The sequence below is a fragment of the Chelonoidis abingdonii genome, chromosome 7 (genome assembly GCF_003597395.2).
Source record: "Chelonoidis abingdonii isolate Lonesome George chromosome 7, CheloAbing_2.0, whole genome shotgun sequence".
Classification (NCBI taxonomy): Eukaryota; Metazoa; Chordata; order Testudines; family Testudinidae; genus Chelonoidis; species Chelonoidis abingdonii.
This window is the reverse complement of record NC_133775.1, coordinates 108,806,001-108,821,638: the sequence shown is the minus strand read 5'-3', so window position 1 is coordinate 108,821,638 and position 15,638 is coordinate 108,806,001. Positions and strand designations below refer to the sequence as shown.

General features: G+C 38.6%; 1 protein-coding gene across 2 annotated transcripts in view; it reads left to right on the top strand.

Annotated features, from left to right (window-relative positions):
* CLINT1 (clathrin interactor 1) overlaps positions 1 to 15,638 on the top strand; it is an 80,677-nt gene that overhangs the window by 41,694 nt on the left and 23,345 nt on the right. For both annotated transcript variants that reach the window (XM_032800474.2, XM_032800476.2), the window contains exons 2-6: positions 2,258 to 2,362; positions 3,055 to 3,151; positions 4,739 to 4,847; positions 5,740 to 5,904; positions 12,145 to 12,322. In XM_032800474.2, coding sequence (XP_032656365.1) covers positions 2,258 to 2,362; positions 3,055 to 3,151; positions 4,739 to 4,847; positions 5,740 to 5,904; positions 12,145 to 12,322 — 654 coding nt within the window. The remainder of the gene's footprint in view (positions 1 to 2,257; positions 2,363 to 3,054; positions 3,152 to 4,738; positions 4,848 to 5,739; positions 5,905 to 12,144; positions 12,323 to 15,638) is intronic.

The following is a 15,638-nucleotide window of genomic DNA, read 5'->3' as shown; positions in this document are numbered from 1 at the left end:
ATAACTTTACTGCTGGATGGTTTTAGAATTGTCTTCCTATTTTAGTGGGGTTTAACTGTGCTCCCCCCTCCCACCCTCCATTGCTTACTTCCCCCCAGTACTGTTAGCCCTGTACTTTGGGGGGGAAAAAACTCAAAAAAGAAACTTGCAGTAAAAATACCGGCATCAACTAAATAGTTTCTCAATCTCAAACTTTACTTGAAATATAGGAAACTCAATTTTATATTCCCCCTCCCCATCCATCCCTTCAAACAAGAGCTTGGGGAGGTTTTATAAAAACAAACAGAACCTTTCCCTTTTGACCCACAAGTTTCCTTACATAGGACAAGAAAACTAGTGTGCTCTGAAAGCTGCAAAGCTTCTGAAGCCTGTAGTTAAATAAATAAATGAAAATGTTCCATATGCATGAGAATTGAAAATGGTACTAGCTTACATCTGGATGTCTACAGCAAACAAAACTGCAGAAATCGAAGTTTTTAGAGGTTTTTTTAAAATAGTTTTTAACAATTACTTTATACAACCCTAATTGCTATTGTTCATACCTGTTGCTGAGTTTGGACATGCTTTCCTAGACAGATCATAGTCTGTTGGCTTGCTGATTACTAATTCAGCCATGCAGGTTATGCTCTCTTTAGCTAGTCAAATAAAATTGTTTTTCAGAATCTAATTGCGAGGATTCTAGTGCTGAGAATCCCTGATTAAATCTAGGAGATCTACCTCTGATTTTATTACCCTCTGTGTCCTTTTCTGAGTCTTAAAAGAACTTGTTTCTCCTTTCTCTTTTGCTTTACACTCCCAGTTCCATCATCCTTCTGCACAGAGGGTTGGATGAGTGTCACTTAAAAACCTATTCATGCTTCTCCCTAAACACCCAGACTGGTGACTGTAAAGCAATGTTTTTGCTGCCTTCCAGATTCAGAGAACAAAGGAAGGTGATGAAATATTGAACCCACCCTCCACCATAGCATTACTACTAGGCCCCTGGACCAGTTTTCATTTCATTCCAGTTGGTTTACAAGACATTCTGTGGACTCCAAGTTGAACACAATCATGTTACAGCAGCTTCTTCCAGATTCTGAAACCAGTTGTATAATTATGTACAGTATTTAAGTTTAGAAAAAACTTTGTAGTACAAAGGTATAAACATAACCATTGCAAATCTATTTTAAATACATTAGAGAGTGTGAGAAAATTATACAAGTAGGCAGAGTATAGGTAATGGTGTATCTTTTAGTTGTGCAATGTTTTTCTGATGTAAATGTGCATATGCACAATTATTCCATTTTCCCAATGGCACAATATCTGAAAAAATACATCTTAAGATATTGCAGTTGGAGCTCTTTTCATGTGAATACAGTTGTTAAGGAATAAATGCATTGAGCCCCTCTTTTGTTAAGGTTAAGGCAGATCGTCCTGCTTCCAGAGTATATTAGGACTTGTTTTTTTGTAAGAAAGCATTAAAAATTAGGCTTGTAATTAAATGTTAACATTTTCTGCAACAGCTATTCATTAAGAAGGCAGATGCTTTCTCTCTTTTAGAGATGATACCAAAACATCTTATTTCCTCTTTCCATATTGCGTTTTTGCAAGAACTCCCGTAGAGGGTCCTTGAACTCTTGATATTGTTTTCACTCCTTTAATCGGCATACAGGGAGCCCTGTAGCTTCTCTCCCTTTCTCCTTCCCATTTTCCCTTAATTAAAACTGTTCAAGCTAAAAAACATACTTCCCTGTGAATTTCTCATCTCCCTTCTTTCCAACTTCTCCTATCTGTGTAACTTTGCTAGCACCTGCTGGGATACTGACATTGTTTGGATTTCATTATATTGCACATGGTTTGAGAAAATACACATCCTCTTCTGTTCACTGAGTTATAGAAGGACTGACAAATAATTGTGCAACATGTAAACCAGCAAGCAAGCCAGATCTAGCTGGGGAAACTACCAATTTAGACTCTAGTGGTTGTTTCAGTTTTAAGTTGACCAAAAGCCATTTTGACTGGACTGATTCCAACTCTCATGTAATCCCTAGTCTCTCATCTGTATTCTTGAAGACTAATGGAATAGTATAAACCTTCTTAAAGATAACTTAAATGCGTTGTATAATGTCCTCAGGGTAGCTTCTGCACTAAAGATGTTTTCTTTCCCACCCTGTAGAGGTATCTCATTAAGGTACCTACTAGTGTCATTATTAAGTTTTCATGTGTTTCTCAGTTTGATGCTAATCTTCATATGTGTGTTAATTCTTTTCCTTTGCAGCACCAACGTGGTTATGAATTATTCAGACATCGAGTCTAAGGTTCGAGAAGCAACCAATGATGATCCATGGGGACCTTCAGGGCAGCTCATGGGAGAGATTGCCAAGTAAGTGATAATTTGACTCAGCGGTGAAGAAGATGATGCATCTTTATACAGAAATATAAAATTTGCTGCCAGACCAACCGGGATGCCAGGTTGATAGAGAAGAGCTGACAAATAATTAAAAATTAAATTTTAAGATTATATGCTGGAAAAAAATCATCAGAATCGCTGAATCAAAAACATGTCACAGTATACTTGCAGTGTATTTTTTATTTTATTTTTTTAATTTTTGGTCTTACAATATGTATCATTTTTGGGGGGTTTTCAGAATAAAAAAGATCCTATTTGGGGCTGGTTGCTTCAATACTTTTTAAAGATTTTAAGCAGAGTAAGATTAGCCAAATTTTTGCTCATGAATATATGTATTGGTTTATTTTCAGAGAAGGGCTTGGATAGTGTGTGATGAGCTAATTACGAAGGGCACCACCATAGTCTTGTTGTAGACGTTAAACCATTGCTTTGAAGAGAATAGATTCCTCTCCCTCCCCCCCAAACTGATGCATACTCAGCTTTGTTTGAAATGGTGGTGTGTGAATAAATAAGAAATTTTGGTAGCTCTTCACTTAAAGTTTGATGGAATTACAAGTGTTTTAGACCAAGTCTGCCATCTACTGTCAACATTTAAATTGTGGCAAACGATTGTGGAAAACTGTTATGAAAATAATTGCTTTGCTCCTTTTGTTTACTTCTCTTAGAGCTACATTTATGTATGAGCAGTTTCCAGAACTTATGAACATGCTTTGGACTCGAATGTTGAAAGATAATAAAAAGAACTGGAGGAGGGTTTATAAGGTGTGTCCATATAAAAGGCATTTTTAGGATGTGATTACTTTTACTCTGTATACTAAAGAACAAACACTAAGGTATTAATTTTAGTTTCATGTCTTCATGCACTTTTTTCCATGTACGTATTCAACTATCAAGAAACTGTAGTTACAATAAACTTTAGATTTGTTCTGTCAGATGTTACTATTAACTCTGTTATAAAAGTCTAATTTCTGTTTTGTTGTTCTGCAGTATTGAGCTTTCTAAAAACAAGTGTTTTGTGTAAAATGCTTTTTAATTAACACAGCAATCTTATTTTACTGTTGCACAATTGTCAAACAGAATAACATCTACATTTTGTACTTAAACAAAAAAATACCGTTTGCATGTATGCCTGTTGATTCTTTTTCAGATTATTTTCTAATTCTTTTTAAGCATTCTAAAGGATATTGTTTCTAACTAGAAAAATTAAAATTGTTTCCAAGTTAAACAGCTTAAAACTTAATTTCCATTAGCATTCTGCCTCTAAAGAATCCAAATTTTCGCACTCATTTTGAAGATTGTATTTCATTCGCCTTTTTGACTTATTAGTGGTAGAGAAAGCACTGAACACCAGTTGAAATTTTCTTGGCTTTGAATAATTTGTGTAGCGTAGATCAACTTTTGCCTTAATATTGTTATGCTGTACTTCCAATGTAACAACATACATAGGATTATATTGGGAGGTTTCGAGGGTGGGATGGGATTGGTATAGCACATACCATCTTTAACATTTAAGGTTTAGATCCTACTCTGTCTTGTTTGAGGCTCAGATTATAACAAGACAAAAATAATTCTAAGGCACACTGTTTTCTTGGGGTGCCCAATGCTTTATACTCATAGTAATTGTTTTCCCTGAAGTATAATGTAAATTAATATTTAATGCTCTCATACATACTACTTAATGTTCTAAAGACTTGTTGGAATTATCTACCAGGTTAGAATATATTGCATTTTGATTACATATTTTAGCTGGTAGACTCTGCTTCACATATGACTCTTTTTAGATGGAATTTACTGAAGTTCAAGGAAGTTCACAATTTTAAAAAAATACTTTTTCCACTTTTAAAATTTTTGTCTTGAAGTTTTCTTTAAACTTACTCCAGAGTACTGTTTTATACATGAACACATTCCTGTAGAGAGCAACATAAATAAGTCACCATAAAAATTGCTTTTAAATGAAAAACACTGGGGAATTGAAGGGATGGAGGGGAGACAGGAAAACTGTTTTTTGTTTAACAGGTTAGGTTTGCTTTTTAAATTTCTATAGCCATCTTTTCTGATAAGTTATTTGCTTCAAGAATTAGTGATGAGTTAATATTGGCAATCTACTTTGGTTTTTACTGAACAAATGCAATCTAAATTGCTTGCGATACTTATAAACAAAAAAGGGGAAGAAAAAAGAGAACCTAATAAAAGGCAAATCAATGTAATAGTTACTTATTTAAAAGGGGAACAAATCTTGTCATTGACTAACTTTTGGATTTTAGGGTTTAGTCTTTTTATTGCACTTAAAACAAATTCTGATAGAGCTTTTGTTCATGCAGTCATTTAATGTACTTTGTATTTTTATAGTCTTTGCTGCTCCTAGCTTACCTCATAAGGAATGGATCAGAGCGTGTTGTTACGAGTGCCAGAGAACACATTTATGATTTGCGCTCCCTGGAAAATTACCACTTTGTAGGTGAGGAATAGAAAAATCTTATAAGCAAATTAAAACAGTAGTTGGAGTTGTCAGTCACCTGAACCAGCTTAGAAGCCTCCCTGCTCTAATTAGAATGTGACTGTTGCCAGTTGTGTGAAGAGTGCAGAATCCAAGACGTGGGACCCTAGAGTATTAATTAGTGAAGACAAGAACTTGCAGAAAAGACTGGCTAATAACAACAGAACCAACACAACATGAGTGTTCGGGTTTATATTAAAATATGCACTAGAGACTGGTCCCCTGTGGTGTCTGTAAAGGAATAGCTTTAATCATATGGGAAGAAAAGGTTAGAGCTCCAAAACACACACATCTGTTTGAAGCTGGGAGTTTTTTCCTCCCACCAAATAATATTTACAGTGCAAAGGCAGCAAGGCCAATGTGTGTTTTGAATGTGAAAGAGGCTGGTGAGAAAAGCAAATTTTAGTTTTTAGCTGAAAGCACTTTAAAAATTCAGTTTTGCAGTGAGACAGAATTCTAGCAATTAGTGTTTCAAAAACTGCACTAAAAAAGCTAAAAACTGGTGCTGCTTGTTAAAATCGGAATAAAATATAAGTGAAGAAAATAGTTTAAATCTGAGCCTAGTTTTTTGTTTTACTCCAAACTTACTGCTGTTGATCTGTTAAAGATTAATGTTAGACTATTCTAAATAGAAATTGTACTTAATGAAAATATGTGATTTAGCTGAGGATGAAATTTCAGTTGAAATAAAATATTGTGATAGCTCATATTTTAGACAGGTTCAGTGCATTTTAGGATTTTTCTCATAATTGTTCATTTTGTAATTTTTTTTTAATTTGTTAGCTTATCTAATGCTGAGTACTAACTGCTACTGCTGAATTTTTTCCCCTTTGCCTATAATATATATATATAGATGAGAATGGCAAAGACCAAGGTATAAACATACGCCAAAAGGTGAAAGAAATGGTAGAGTTTGCCCAGGATGATGATCGACTTCGTGAAGAGAGGAAAAAGGCAAAGAAGAACAAAGACAAATACGTTGGGGTTTCTTCTGACAGTGTCGGAGGGTTCAGATATGGTGAGTACAGTGCTGTGTTGGTCAAGTAGATGAGGAGAGCAGTTTGCACCCAGTGACTTAGCTTGGTTTCATGGATGTACTGCAAGGAGCAAAAAAATACTGAGCAAATCCTTCCTGGACAATTTGTCCCTTTCTAAAGGACTCTTTAAAATATACCTGGCAACTTTATTACCCTTATCGAGCTAATAACTTTTCAAATCTTTCTGCTACATCAGATTAGAAATGAAATTAAGAAATTTTCAAATGTGTTGGTGGCAGTTTCTCTCGGTCCCGTGATGTGTGTGTGGGGGGTCACTTAAATGAACTAAATGGAGATTTTGTTACATGGCTGGTGGTGAGCCACTGACGCTTCCAAAACTTAACTGATCTATCTGAAAATTGGCATGCATGGTCCTTTGCCACAACACAATTCTAATGGAAAGTTTGAAGCAAATCAAGCGGCATTTTCAAAATATAGGGCTTGCAGAAGAATTGTAGGGGTTTTGTTTTTTTGTTTTGTTTTTTTTATAAAGATTGCTAATACTTTTTCACCTCTTCATAGCTGAAAAATGGCTTGACCTAGATATCTTACCCTTGTCTCAGGGAGCTGACCTCGCTGAGTGCCTTTAATTGTTATGGTGGTGTTGAGTGTGTGGTGTTAAAGAAAAACAATGTGTACCTTAGGATATGCAAGCAGATCTTAAACTCCCATGTAGCTTTATATGGACGCTTGAAATATAAGCCACCATATGTATGTATTTTGATATTCACATCAGGTCTGTGTTTCTTGTTAATGTGCATGTGGTGCTGCTTGCTGATCTACAATCTATAATGGAATTTGAGGGTCTGCATCTGGTCTATGTGATTTTTATTGCATGCGTTGAATCTGCAGCTTCCATGTGCACCTTAAGGAGCATGCTTCCCAGTGCCAGCACCACACCCACTTTGCCTTGACACACTAAGGAGACATCTACACTACGGGATTATTCCGATTTTACATAAACCGGTTTTGTAAAACAGATTGTATAAAGTCGAGTGCACGCGGCCACACAAAGCACAATAATTTGGCGATGGCTAATATGCGTCCCATGTCAGAGGCTAGCGTTGATTTCTGGAGCGTTGCACTGTGGCTAGCTATCCATAGTTCCCACAGGATCAATGAGTATCCCCCCGCCTCACTGGATTCGTGGTAAGAGATCCCAAGCACTGATGAGTGAAGGAGAAACAGTGTTCAGAGGTGATTCGCTAGGGTAAATGTCGTCAACTCATTTTTCCTCATGAAAGAACGGCAGAACAATTCAATTCAGAGAGAGCCTGCTTCCTTAATATCTCTGGATGCCCTGGTAAACACGCACAAGCATGGCAAACCATCGGAGCCTGTTTGCCTTTTGTCATGTCCACATGTGTGGTCCTGGATGCCGCTGACAGAGCAGTACTACAGGCAGCGAGCTACATACCAGACAGCATTCCATTTGCCTTTGCAAGGTAGCACGAGACGGTTATCAGTACGTTCTGTACTGTCTACTGCTGCTTGGTGGGTGCTTATGGCTGGGCAGACTCGCTGAAGGATCCACCGGGGCCGCCAAAGAACAAAAAATGGGAATGACTCCCCGGGTCACTTCCTCCTTTGTTTATCTATTAAATAGTCCGTCCATGTCCTAGAAATGGGGCAACGAGTCTAAGAACAATTTGTAGATATGATAGTCCAGGCAGTACAGAAATCTTTTCTTTAGACATGAAAGGGGGGGGGCTGATGGAGCTCAGCCCCAGTTGCTATGATGAAGGACAGGTTTACCAGCCGTTCTTGTACCATCTGCCAGGAATGACCGGGAGTCATTCCTATTTTTACCCAGGTGCCCCCAAGCCGACCTCACCTGAGGCCAGCCAGGAGCACTCACGGGATGATGACAAGACGGCTACCAGTCATTCTTGCACTGTACCGTCTGCCACTCGGGGAAGGGGGGGAAGAGATGCTGCTGTTCAGTGCCGCAGCACCGTGTCTACCAGCAGCATGCAGTAGACATATGGTGACATTGAAAAAAAGTCAAAAAACGATTTTTTTTCCCTTTTCTTTCACGGGGGGAGGGAGTGGGGGTAAACTTGACGAGATATACCCTGAACCACCCCGGACAATGTGTTTGACCCTACAGGCATTGGAGCTCAGCCAAGAATGCAAATGCTTTTTGGAGACTGCGGGGACTGTGGGATAGCTGGAGTCCTCAGTACCCCCTCCCTCCCTCCATGAGCGTCCATTTGATTCTTTGGCTTTCCGTTACGCTTGTCACACAGCACTGTGCTGTGGACTCTGTATATAGCCTGGAGATTTTTTCAAATGCTTTGGCATTTCGTCTTCTGTAAACGGAGCTCTGATAGAACAGATTTGTCTCCCATACAGCGATCAGATCCAGTATCTCCCATACAGTCCATGCTGGAGCTCTTTTTTGGATTTGGGACTGCATCGCCACCCGTGCTGATCAGAGCTCCACGCTGGGCAAACAGGAAATGAAATTCAAAAATTTTGCGGGGCTTTTCCTGTCTACCTGGCCAGTGCATCCGAGTTCAGATTGCTTTCCAGAGCGGTCACAATGGTGCACTGTGGGATACCGCCCGAAGGCCAATACTGTCGATTTGCGGCCACACTAACCCTAATCCAACATGGCAATACCGATTTCAGCACTATTCCTCTCGTCAGGGAGGAGTACAGAAACTGGTTTAAAGAGCCCTTTATATCGATATAAAGGGCCTAGTTGTGTGGACGGGTGCAGGGTTAAATTGGTTTAACGCCGCTAAATTTGGTTTAAATGCATAATGTAGACCAGGCCTAGGAAACTTGTAGACCAGGCCTAGGAAAAGCTGAATATCTACTGTGCTGCTTTATTGCACCCACCAACCCTTGCAAAACTGAAGGCAGGTCACCCATTCAGTGTTTCACTGTGGGTGCTTGGGAAACGGTGTGGGTGCTTGGGAAACTTAAAGGAACCTTGTTGAACAACAGCTGGTATTGAAGCTTGGGGAACTATGGATTTAAGGGGAAAAAACTAAGAAGTAGCTTTGTCTTAAAAATCAGTTTAAAGGGATATTCTAAGGTTAAAATGCAAAAATGTGTAACTCTGTAAATGCCATTAAGGTCACTTGCCCATTCATAACTCTGCATCTCTCCTTGACAGTAGGCACTCCAGAGCCTAATATGTCCAGGGAAGTTGTACTTTATCTGCAGGAGTAGTTGCCTAAAATCTAGCTTGACTTAGGCATTGATATCTCACATCAGGCCTTTTTTTGCCATGCTTTGAAGCTTTCCCACCTCTGTCTGCTTTGCTTAGATGATCATTCATGAGCAATGTAAGGCACTTCTTTATGCACCACTCCCTCCTTGGCCTCCTCCATGCTCCCAGTTCTGCCACAGTGAGGAACAAAAGTCTGAGCATGCATCTAAATTTGCATCTTTCGTGTAGCCCAACATGTTGCATCTAAACCATCAGTCTGTCCATATCCTTCCTGGTATTACTAAAGATCAACCCTCATGTTCACAACTTCTGAGTGCTCCTGTGCAGTGGAACCAGTGTGACTTTGTGCAAGAATGGACTGTATGTGAGGGAGCTGTGCCAGGAGTATGCATCCTCTCTGTGTGACCTGGAGATTTGCTCTGCACAATCCACTCTGTGTGGCACTGTGGACCCTTCCATCACAGTGAGGCGGAATGGTACATGAAAGTGCCAGTGGGCTGAACTATCTCCATGGTATAGGCAAGGATTTTCCCCCCTCTTCTTCCTCCCCCTTCCCCCCCCCTCCCCCCAAAAGAAGATAGGCAGTTCCACTATGCTGTAGGATAAGTGCCTCCTTGCAATATATTCCTTTCGGTTTATGCTACCTGCTGGGGGCTCTGGTAATCCTCTTGTCTTGTAGAATGCTCACAGGCCACTGCCTCTGTACCTTCTTCATTATTGGCTCCTATCTGTCTGTCTGGGTTGGCTCTTGTTTCTCTCTCTCTCCAAAGAGAACTTACCCACCCCGGGTTGATCAGTGGAAAACTTCATTCCTTCTCCATATTCTCTTCAGCTCTTTTCACCACTCTTCCAAATCTGAACCCGTGTCATCTCATTAAAATGTATTTGTTCTTATACTAAAGAATCTCTAATTAGCATCACTTCATTTATCACTATATTGAAGTGTTTGCAAGCATTTGCATCATCTTAAAATGCCATCACAAAAAAACCCCTTCAGGCTGAAATTTTACATATAAGGTCAGGTCTTTCAGCCAGAAAGGAATAGTCTCTTATACAGAAAATGGATTTTTTGCAGGGGGATCCAATAGGAATTTTTTGGGGAAATAGTTTTAAGATTCTTTAAAAAAAAAAAAAAAAAGTATCCAAAAACATGAGTTTGGGTTATTTTGTGAGTTTAAAAAAATGAATGTGAACAAGCTATATTTTATCATCAAAATAGCCCATGATTTTTAACAGTGCTGTGTCAGGCTAACGTAACAAAGTTCTGGAACATGTGGATAAACTTTACATTGGAAAACTTTTTTTTTTTTTTTATAACACCCCCACCCAACCTGCTCTATTTTTATTGTCTCAATCTACATTTTGGTACATCAGGCCAGGTTTTTCAGTTGCTTGTCATCATTCTGAATGTTTATAACACACAAGGAAACACAATGTACGTTAAAATAGAGAAACAAAAAAGTGCACATTCAGTGCACATTAATGTGCTCCCTAGCACTTTCTGTGCTTCCTGTGATGGAGAGCACTATTGATTACCTGGTTTGGTAGACTTTTACAAACTCTTTCAATATAATCTTGGTACATAACAAGATGGAGAAAAGGCTATAGGCAGCTGGATATTAACATTGAGCCATGTGATCAGAAAGCATATCTGTACTTGTACAGATTCAGTATTGTACAAAAAACGAACAAAGGGAGTCATTTTGATTTTCACATTTTCTTTTTCAGAGATTAAGATTTTTATTTTTGCATGTGTAATTCAGGTTGGAGAGAGGCGTAACTCAGATTCATTTGGACCTTTTCATATTCCTATAACTTACTCATTGTGTGTGGATTTAAAACTGTTTTAATTGAGCATGACCCTTGTGTTTTTTTAAGTGTCTTACAAGTTTCTTATGAGTTCCCAAATAATTTTACTAATTTACCATTTTTGCTGTCTGCTTGCTAGTTCCATTTCACTCAGGTACGGCAATAAAAGAAGGCTGGTCAATGTCTCCTTTCTAATTTTCATGCACTATGACCAACCTGTTCAAATGTTTGGTGCTTAAATTTAAGCACCTGAATACAAATGTAGGCAACCCATAAGTGGATTAATATTTCCAGGATCCAAATACCTGCCTGTTTGAAAATCAAGCTACTGATTGAGTGGCTAAAATTTTCAAACTTAGTGCAGTCATCATATTATTTCAGATTCCAACAGTGCAAGGGGAAGTTCTAGTGAAAATGTCTTCTTTTTTAATTCTTTTTTTTTAATTAACTTTACTAAATCTCAGTTTAGATGCGTACATGAAATATTTGCAGGTAATTCAAGAAAAGCTATAATCTCTTTTCTAAACTAACCAGCAGCTAGTTGGAGTTCTTGATTCTCAACATTCAGAAGCAAATTTATTTTGTTGTTAATTCTTGATGGAACTGTAGTGTTGAGAAATGAAAGCACTGACTGGCTGCTGAGAAGGTAAGTTGCTGTACTTTCCTTAATGGTTTCTAAATCTTGTTTGAGGGTTTTTAACAGGAATAGATGCTAGAAATATTACCATGCGTTTTCACACTAGTCTGTTTTGGTGTTTGGTACTGTGCCTCTGTGTATTTGAGCTTTTAAAATGTATAAAATCTTTGAAAGCTTTACCACTTAGTGTGGCAGCTTGGCCAGAAATGCAATATTGTACATTAAGTGACCATTATAAAAATGGCATGTTCCAATTCTGATAAGTTGCTTATACAGCCTGAGTTGATTCTCTTACACTGTTCCTCCAGCAGGGTTTAACAGTATCCTGATGTGCTGTGCTCTGCAGTGCATTATGGTTGTGTAGTTGTCATAAACAAAAGCTTTTGAATCTGCATTCCTGCCACTTAATGATTGGCATTCCATGCTGTGCCTTGCTGTAATAGTGTTGATTCAGCACTGTGGGAGCTTTCAGTTTGCTTTGAAAACTCATAAGGTAACAGTTTTTGTGGGGGTAATGGGGGACAAGTCCAAAAAGACTACAGGCTTTTTCTTGCGTTTATCATCAGTATTATGTCTTCACAAATTGTATAGGTGAAAGGTATGATTCTGAGCCCAAGTCAAAATGGGATGAAGAATGGGATAAAAACAAGGGTACTTTTCCATTCAGCGATAAACTAGGTGAACTGAGTGACAAAATTGGAAGCACAATTGATGATACCATCAGCAAGTTCCGGAGGAAAGACAGAGAAGACTCTCCTGAAAGATGCAGGTACTTCTACTATCTTAAAATAGCTGTGTCTATTCTGAATAGTCACTATAATTGTAAGGCTTATTAGGTATCTGCATTTTTTGCCATGCTTTCTCCTCTTAACAGAAATACAATTTTGGGCCAGTCTGTTGTGATACCTCCACCCCCCTTTACCCTGCTCTGTTGGTTCCAGGGGCGCCATGTAGCTGTCATCCCCAACCCCAGAGAATAAGGAGGCTCTTTGGGTGGTCTAGAGCAGTGGTCTCCAAAGTGGGAGAAAAGTTTGTCAAAAATGGCATGGCAGGGGGTGCGTGCTCAAAAATTTTTTACTAATAAGAGTGCGCAATCAAAAAGGTTTGGAGACATGCTGGCTCTAGATCAGTTAAGTGCCCTGGCCTTGCAACTGTTTGTCCAGGGGAGTCTAGTCAAAGTGCACTAAGCTCTAGTAATTCTCAACTATTGCAGTGGCCTCCTGGGCCCACTGCATCAGCCTTGAAGCTGCTCTGTTTTATGGCAGAGTCCAGGCAAACTCCCAAATGACCCAAGAGTAAGAGGAGACACAGAAATTGCTTACAGCCACTTTAGCCCCACCCTCCACCTCCTATTTTCATTTTTTCACTGAGTTTCTGTATTGAGCAGATCTCAGGAAGAACAGAGAATTTGGCCCACTTACCCTTGTACTTGAAACAAATAGTTTAATTTTCAACTAACCCTTTTGTAAAATGACAGATGTTTGTCCACCTGGCCACTAAATCCTCTGCAGTCGGAAAATAAAATTGAGGTGTGTTTTTTCCTACAGTATGAACTCTAAATGCAGCACTCTTCAGCAGATGTATTAAATTTTATTATTGGGAGATCAAATCCATTCTTAACAATCTGAAATTGCTACAGAGAAAATGCTCATTTAAATAATTTCCTTTTGGGTAAACATTCTAAAATTGTAGGAATTCTAATACATCTTGCATTTATGTGTATGTGTTTTTTTACAACACTATGTATAAGAATTTTTTTTTAATACCAAGTAGTCCAGCAGGGAAGTGAAAGTAATACGAATGGTGGCACTTTTCAGAACAGGGCAATATGGCCTTCCCCCAAGGACATTAATAAATCAAAAACTATTACTCTATGCACACATCAGGGTTCCCTCTTAGAATTTATCATCAATAGAATACAAAGAGAGAGGATCAGAAGAAACAACTTCAGATTTAACAATAATGGTACATTGATTTGAGTTTTGTTCTTATCCTTCAAAAGCAATTTTGCATGTGAGAACATTCATAAAGATCCTTTGCTATATTTCAGATAGAAAATGAACAAATATTTACCTTGATATTACCCTTGTGTTGTCTTGTGCCGCTATGGTTCTTCCTCCCACTACTGCTTATCACCTGGCTGGATCTCTGTCTCCTAGTGTGCCAAGCAAGCCTCTCTCTCCACCTTCTAATCCCTCCCCAAATCCCTCTTCTTTCAGCTAGCTTCCAACTGCTAATCTCTGCTCTACTCCAGTGTTTTTAATCTTCTGCACTAACCATTTTTCTAACTTAATCATTTGCTCTTTCACACCTTATTGGTATTACAACTTGCATCTTTGGTTGTTATCCTTTCTCTTTCCTTTGATCTTTTACCAGAAATGTCAGCCCAGGGACAATGTCTTTGATTCTATAAAGTGCCATAAAAGCATCTGGTACTATTAAGGTAATAAAGGCGAAATTATGCAACATACACAAGCAAAAATGCTCTTAAAAGTAGTAGTTAAGGTGACGTTGCACTGCTGAGTCCCACAATGCAAAATAATCCAGACTTCTGCCAATATGCAGTGTCTCTAGTACCGCACAAAAAGCAGTCCAGAAGCATCTTTTTGCCTCAACAGCACATATCTGGAGCCTAGTCTAGAAGCCATTACATGTGCATTGGGAATTGAAACAAATGGAAGTTTTGTCTGTAGGAGGAGCAATTCCTCAGGGCGGGTCCATATTGTCATAGGAATCTCATGATGTAATGTGTAATTAAAACCCAATAAAAATCCTATTGATAGTTCTTTATACTCCTAGAACTGTAGTACCTATTTTTATCATTTCCCGTTTCGTAACCCACTAATTGAATACTACAGGTGCAAGTTTTACATAAATATTTAATATCTAAGTGTCGGTGATTGGAAGAAATTGGATTTTAGTAGTCGTATGTGGCTTAATCAAAAATCCAACACTTCAGAGAATGGTACTTTGAAGAGTGTGTGCAATAGATATGGAGTTTGTATCCTTCCCTTCTGGGTAAATGGAAATAACCTAAATCAGTGGTTCTCAACCAGGGGTGTACACGCTCGTGGGTATGCAGAGGTCTTCCAGGGGTGCATTAAGTCATCAAGATTTTTGCCTAGTTTTACAACAGGCTGCATAAAAAGCACTAGCAAAGTCAGAACAAACTAAAATTTCATACAGACAATGATTTGTTTATACTGCTCTGTATACTATACACTGATACGTAAGTACAATATTTATATTCCATTTTTTTTTATAATTAATGGTAAAAATGAAAAAGCAAGCAATTTTTCAGTAATAGTGTGCTGTGACACTTTCATATTTTTGTTTGCTTTTGTAAGCAAATAGTTTTTAAGTGAGGTGAAACTTAGGCATATGCAAGACAAATCAGACTCCTGATAAGGGAACAATAGTCTGGAAAGCCTGAGATCCACTACCCTAAATCACAGAAATGTAGGGCTGGAAGGGACCTGGAAGTTGTCAAGTCCAGTCCCCTGCACTGTGGCAGGATCAAGTAAACTTGACTGTTTGGACAACCTGTTTTTTAAAACCTCTGACCATGGGAATTCTACAGCCTCCCCTGGAAGCATATTCCATAGCTTAACTACCCTTCTAGTTAAAAAGTTTTTTTTATAATAGCTAACCTAAATCTCTCTTGCTTCAAATGAAACCTACTGCTTGGGGTCCTGTCTTCAGTGGACATGGAGAACAATTGATCCTCCTCCTCTTTATAACAGTCCATAATGCATTTGAAGATTATCATCACCCTCACCCCCCACCCCGGTCATCTTTTCTCAGAATTAAACATTGCCCAGTTTTTAATCTTTCCTCATAGTTCAGGTTTTCTAAACTTTTTATCTTTTTTGTTGCTGTCCTCTGGACTCTCTCCAATTTGTTCACATCTTTGCTAAAGTGTGATGCCCAGAACTGGATGCAGTACTCCAAATGAGGTATTGCCTGTGTGAAGTACAGCGGAACAGTTATCACCCATGCCTTACTTACAACACTTCTCTTAATACATCCCAGAATATCACCCTTTGTTGCAGCTGTATCACATTGTTGATTCATTCAGTTTGTGA